The 6,744-nt window shown below is 46.2% G+C and overlaps 1 protein-coding gene across 1 annotated transcript; it reads left to right on the forward strand.

The window, feature by feature from the left end:
* Positions 1-1,402: 1,402 nt before the first annotated feature.
* C2cd4b (C2 calcium dependent domain containing 4B) lies at positions 1,403-3,121 on the forward strand. The gene is made up of 2 exons (XM_015480232.2): positions 1,403-1,669; positions 1,875-3,121. The coding sequence occupies exon 2, from the start codon at positions 1,910-1,912 to the stop codon at positions 2,993-2,995; it is 1,086 nt and encodes a 361-aa protein (XP_015335718.1). The 5' UTR covers positions 1,403-1,669; positions 1,875-1,909; the 3' UTR covers positions 2,996-3,121.
* Positions 3,122-6,744: the final 3,623 nt, after the last annotated feature.

A 6,744-nucleotide genomic window follows, 5' to 3' on the forward strand; every position in this document is an offset into this window, starting at 1 on the left:
CATCAAATATTTACAGAGCCTTACTATTTCCTGGGATCATATCCCTGGTGCTGGAACTGGATAAGAGAGAAATAAGAGGCAGCCTTGACCCTTGGATAGGGCAACTGGATTTGGAGGAAGACCAGATTCCATATCTTAGAATTTTTATTTATTTCACATACACTCATAATGGGTTCCCTAACCTCCACCTTAGTTGCATTGCCCCAATCCTTGCCTCACAGGAAACTTAGTCTATTAGGGGAGGAAAAACTTATAAACCCAATATTCCAAACAGCATGCTAAATGAAACAATGGTGGTACATATTATGTGTAAGGAGTCTGATGAACTGCAGTAGAAGAGTTAGGTAAAAGTTCCTGAAGGGGGGGCGGAATGTGTGGACTGAATTATGGAAAATAAACAGGAATTGCTACAGAAAGAAAAAAAAATCAGGGAAAGGGCATTTCAGACAGCAGGACATATGTCATGCAGAGCCAGATAGGAAATTGCTAGTTCTAGGTTCTGACATTCAGTAGCTTTCTTTAAACTTCACAAAATTTCCCCAACTTTCTCATCCCAGAAAATGAAGTTAGAGGATGGAAAGAGTAAACTTAGGTTATTTGTAAGGTGCTTTCCTAGCTGAATATGTCCATGTAAGAGCAGAAAAAAAAAAGTAGCAGCTTTGGAAACATCAAATGTGGTTTTTAGGGCAAGAGATAGAAATCCCAACTTTTGTGACAATGAAGATAATAGGCAGCAACTAAAGTTACTGAGAAATTTTTATAGATATTCTTTCCACTAAGGAGATCACAGTCCAGCAGAGGGAGACAGATGCTAAATAAGATACAGGGATAGTTCCGACTTATACTCTGGGCATAAATGTTTAACTTCATCCTGTTACAAAAGCAAGCACATACAACCATTGTTTTCCACTTTGAACTAAACGAACTATTTCACATTTTATTTCAAAAAAGGGTTTTCCTCAGATGATTTTGCCCAACCATAGGAAGATGTAAGAATTTGGAACATGTGTAAGGTAGGTTAGGCTAATGCATTTTTCAGCCTATCAAAATCTTCAGTTTACCATGGGTTTATCCTGGTGTAACCCCATTCTAAGTGAAGGAGCATGTGTACTTGGAAATGGGTACTCACTCATTTGCAGAGTAAGGGCGAGGGGGCAGGAAAATAGAAATCCCTAGGACTTGTAGGTCAGGTGCAGAGTGGGTGACAGGATTTATCTCCCAGCCTAGAAACTAATGGTTCTTTTCATATTGCTTCACATTCTCCAAGATGCAACAAACATTTCCAGCCGCCAATTCTTCCGCACAGCAACAGGGCATCCTCTCTTCACCTGCAGCTCCTACACCCCAACTGTCTATTCCACTCCCTGCAATTATGGCGAAAGAGGTCCCAAGGCTAACCAGAAGGCGTCTGACCCCGAGACAGCGTCGCTCAGACTGCAGCGCCCAATGAAGGACTCCAATCGTCATAGGAAGGGGTGACTGGGAAGGCGGGCTGTCCAGTGTCTCCAGGGGTTGGACTCCAGGCAACTGGGCGGGACTCCAGTTACACTATAAGAGAGGAGTGCCACTGTCCCAGCTGTAGTGTTGGACCTAGCGCCCCAGCCACGACCGTGGAGTTATCAGCTCTGAGCTTGCAACCAGACCCAGACAGATTTACGAAGAGGAAAAGGTCTGATTTCTATTTGTTCGTGTATTTAGTTTCAATGAATGGAGGGCAGGGTGGGTCTGAGGGTGTGCGAGAGACTCGGGCTGAACCAGGGTCCTAGGTAAATCTGTAGGTACTTTCAGAGGCTGCGGGGGAAGGATCTAGCCTCTCCCGCGGGAGTCCAGCAGCTCCAGGCACCCAAACTCAAGCAGTTTCTCTCTTCCCCCAGGAACACTTTTTTCCTGCTCCTTCCAGCCTTTGAGTATGCGGCTCCTCGGGAAACTCCGTTCCTCAGCTCCAGAGCCCGCCTTCTCTAACGTTCTCACTCCGGGTCGCATCCCCGAGTTCTGCATCCCGCCGCGGCTGTCCCTGCCGTGCCCACCAGAATCTCCCCCGGCCGGCGCCCTGCCCCGGCGGTGCGCCGCGGAACCGGACTTGTGGCCCCGCGCGGACGATGAGGGCGCGGGTCGCACCGACTGGGACCCGCGCTCACAGGCCGCGCTCTCGCTGCCTCACCTGCCCCGCGCGCTCACCGCCTACGGCTTCTGCACGCTACTGGAGAGCCCGCACACGCGCCGCAAGGAGTCGCTCTTTCTCGGGGATCCCCGTGCCGCCGCGCTCCTGCAGCCGCCAGCTGCCAGACCCCGAGCGCACACCTATGGGGGCAACCGAGAAGGGGACGTCACCCGTTTGCCCCTGCGAACCCCGGACGCAGCTCCCGCCGCGGCACCTGGCTGTCCCTGTCCGCCTCGGGACGCGCTCTCCCCAAGGCCTGGCGGTCGCCGCCTCCTGCGCGCCCCTAACGGGCTGCTAAGTCGCGCGCTGCGGGCTCGGAGGAGTCGCGGCTTGGCTCGCGCACGCTCTGCCTCCAACCGGGACGGAGACGTGGAGCGCGGCTCCGCCTCTCAGCCCAACACCCCCGCACCGTGTTCGCCCTTGTCCCTGGACCCACGGACTAAGCTCGTGGAAGCTGAGGGCACCGTGGCACTGGGCCGCGCTGGCTGCGCCTTGCGCCTGGCCGCCAACTACTGTCCCAGCAGCGGCCGCCTCCGCATCCGACTGCTGCGAGCCGAGGGCCTGGCCGGAGGTACCCCTGAGCCCCGGGCCCTTGGCTGCCGCATCAGCCTAGTTCTGCAGCCTACAGGCTCCACGCGCAAGCAACGTAGCTCAGTGCTCCGCCGGAGTCTCAAGGACGCCTTTGACCAGGACTTCTGTTTCGATGGGCTCACGGAAGACCAAGTGCGCCACTTGACTGTGCGCGTCAAGGCGGAGAAAAAAGGCCGCGGCCTGGAGCGGGGCCGCGTCCTGGGCCAGGGCGAGCTGCTGCTGGGCTCTCTCCTGCTCCTCTGAGGGCTCGGCCCCTCTCTTGGTTGCCTTTGGCATCTGGGGACACCAACAGCTGCTTGGCTCTTGGACACTGACAGCTACTTTGTACAAAATAAATGTTATTTATCTATTTTTCTATTTATGATCTTACCTCGATGTTTTAGTTCTTTATTTATTCGTAGAGAAGGAAAGAATAATGACTCCTCTATTTACAGTACTGAGTCCTTGTTACCAGACCATTTTTTACATTCAAAGTAAGAGAGGGATGGCTTGGGACGGGATGAGAAAGAGAAAGGAAGTACACCCATCTGCTTTGTTTGTCCTTCCTTTCTGCTTTAAGAGAATGCTAAACGGTTTATTGATAAAACAAAAACAATTTTTCGTTCAGAATCATGCCCAACGCTGAGATTCATAGATACCTTCATATACAGCTTTAGGTGATACGTGTGCATACGCATCACAGTGAGACACACGTTTATGACAAGGACATCTTGTTGGGAGGAAAATTCCTCGCTGAGAAAAAACAGGATTCTTTTGAAAGTGAATTCTTCAAGAATTGCTGAGGAAGCCAGGCACAGTGGCCCACGCCTGTAATCCCAGTAATTTGGGAGGCGGAGGTAGGAGGATCTCAAGTTAAAAGCCAGCCTCAGCAACTTAGTGAGGCTCTAAGCAACTTAGTGAGACCTTATCTCAAAATAAAAAGGGTGTGGCTCAATGGTTAAGTGCCCCTCAGTTCAGTGGGGTGGGGGTGGGGGGGTGCTGAAGAAGAGAAAAACCTGGGAAGTGAAGAATCTTCCAATGATCATGTGAGGAAAAGATACTCCTGGCATCTCTCTTCCTTCTCTGGAAGGCCCTGGGAAATCTTTCCTGCCTCTTCAAACAATTTCTTGTGGCATATTCCCATCTACCTATGTAGTTACATAGTAATTAGTTTTGCAGTAGGATGTCCCAGATTCATTGAAATGTAAATTCTCAGTTTCTTCAACACTAATAAGAGTTTCTTTTCTTAAAAAATTGGTGATTATACATAATGTGAGATTCATTATGCCATATTTGCACATGCATATAACACAATTTGATAAATCTAATTCCCCAGTACTTCCCTTTCCCTCCCCATTTCTATCCCCTGATCTCCTACAATTTTAATTAGTGTATTCTAATTTTATATGGGATTCATTGTGGTGTACACAGGCATAGCGTATTTGGTAGATTTGTTCCCCAGTACTTCCACATGCCTTCCCCACCTCCATCCTTCTTTGTCCCTTTCCTCTACTCTACTGATCTCTGTTGGAAACTAGTTTAAACTAGAAGGGTTTACCCTTGACTATTTGTATCTAGGGCATAGTGGAAAGTTGAGTAGGACCCAAATACAGTTTGGACATTTTTCTGTCACTGAACTACTAATCTGAACCAGGGAAAATCAAGTCATCTCCCTGAACCTCATTTTCTTCAGTGACATGGGGGTAATCTCTGCCTCACAGAGTCTGTGAAGAGATGCCTTAGTCATTAAATGCCCCTTGAATGCAGGGGAAATAAGCCTAGTTGGAAAGACTGGAACTGCAGTATTAAGTAGGTGCTCAAAAATGTCCCAGAAAACAAATACCTCTCTTCTTTCTTTCCAATTGTTTCTCCCTGGTTCTGGAGTGGAGTTGGCAGAACAGATATCCACCTGAAAATGAGGACTTAGAGGGGCCAGCCGTGGCAATATAGAGAACTTCAGGATTCCTGTGGTAAATTTCCCTACATGCAATAATTCGCACTCATTCTACATCAGAAAGCCTTTTAGCATAGTTGTTACCAAAATGATGTTCTGGGTACAAATTTGGTCAGATGAAATAAAAATCCTGGATTTAAATATATTTTGAAGTAGACAAATTAGCCCTTAAAAATCATTGATCTAAGCACTTTTGAAATTGAGAAAACATCATGGAAATAATTTTTCCAAAGCCATGTAGCTAATATTCATATCTTGCCTGCATCCATGCAGGCGGTGGAAATGGGGTTGCCCTCTATGGAATAGGCTGGCTGAGAAATAAAAGGTAAGAAAAATAGAATGACCCAAAAAAACCCCACAGGACACAAAGTAGTTTTGAAGGTGGGGGCAGGATGGGCAAGCCAATCAGGTGGAGCCTGTGCCTGCTTTATTTATATCAGGAAATATCAAAGGCCTTCATAGAATGTTCTTCACCAAAAAAAGGTTAAAGGTGGGCTGTTCAGTTCCTAATGGGTTCAGTTTCTAATGCCCATTTCCAGAGCTACTGTGGGGGATCTTCCTAGAAGAGTGGAGATAAAGGTCAAGGTGTATTGGTTACCCAAGGCCAAATATAAATCTCCCTGGCTTAAGATCCTCATGTATTTCACAGATGGCTTCCTGTTCTCATAGCTCAACTCAGAGGAGAACCAAGTTGTTCCGATTTCCCCAGACAACAGACCTATCCTTTGTCCTCTTGACAACTAGTGATTTTAGCCCCTTCTTTGTGACTGGCACAATTCTAGGCCAGAGGATGCAGCATGAACAAAATAGACAAGTAGATGGCCAAAAATTAGTCAAGTTCTATTCTTACAGATTATAGTAACTATCATGAAATCAACAAACTACTAAGGAGTGTGACAGAGACTATCTGGATGGAGAAATGGCAGTGGCAGATGCTCTCAGAAACAGAGTGGTCAGGGAAGATTTCTGTGAGACTTGAAAACAGAATCATTTACAAGAGGAACTGGATGTATTTAAATAACCCCTTAGTATATCCACATAACCCTGTAATAGGTTATTTTTATAGATCCAAACTAGAATGCTTAGTTTTTCCCTCCTACATCTTCTCTCTTGTCTTACTTATTTTAATAAATAATACCAAATAGTTCTGTTATTCTTTCTGTCACTCAAGTCAAGTGGAGTCCCACTTGGTGAGGTCCTTGACTCTTCTCACATTGCACTCTACTCAGTTTATTCTATTTCTATCTTCATTCAATACTAAGATGTAAATGTCACCTCTTCAAAAAGCCCTCACTGGCCACTTTTAAAACAGCACCATCCTCATTATCCATTTACCTGTCTTAGTTTTCCTTCATTGTGCTGTCACTACCCAATGTCATATTATACAGTTACTTTGTTGTTTGTTTTCTCTTCCGTGAGAATGTATGCTTTATAAAGGCAGGGACTTTGTCCACTTTACCTTTGCTTGATCTCCAATGCTTAAAACAGTATCTCCTTTATATTAGACACTCAACAAATATTGTGCAAACTGAGCATTGAATGAAGATAGAAATAGAATAAACCAAGAAGAGTAGAAGGCCCGGGATCAAGCTTTGAGTCAGGCCAACATTTAGAAATTCAATGGAGGGGAAGAGGCCAATGTGCAGGTGATAGAAAAGCATTACCAGCAAGGTAGGGGAAAGACCAAGTGAGTGGGCAGCATAGAAGCCAAGATAGAAAGTGTTCCAAGAAGAAGGGAATGCTAAAGCAATTTAAGCCTGTCTGGGAGATCAGGAGAAATGAGAACAGGAACACACTCATTGTTGAAGGTCAGTAGTGACTTTGACAAGAAATTTTGTGAGAGTAGATAATACAGGAACCAGATAAGAATGGTCTAAAATGTGAATGGAAGATGAGAACGTTCAGATAGAAAGTTCTGAAAAGGGGAAGAGAGAAAAGGGGCTGTAACTGGGAGAGAGTATGGTTTGTTTGGGTTTAATGTGAAAGAATCAAAGCATGTTGGAAATATGATAGGGAAAAGAAAGGTCCAGGAAGAACTGTAGAAGCAGTCTTTGGAAAG

Source organism: Marmota marmota, unplaced genomic scaffold, assembly GCF_001458135.2.
Source record: "Marmota marmota marmota unplaced genomic scaffold, marMar, whole genome shotgun sequence".
Classification (NCBI taxonomy): Eukaryota; Metazoa; Chordata; class Mammalia; order Rodentia; family Sciuridae; genus Marmota; species Marmota marmota.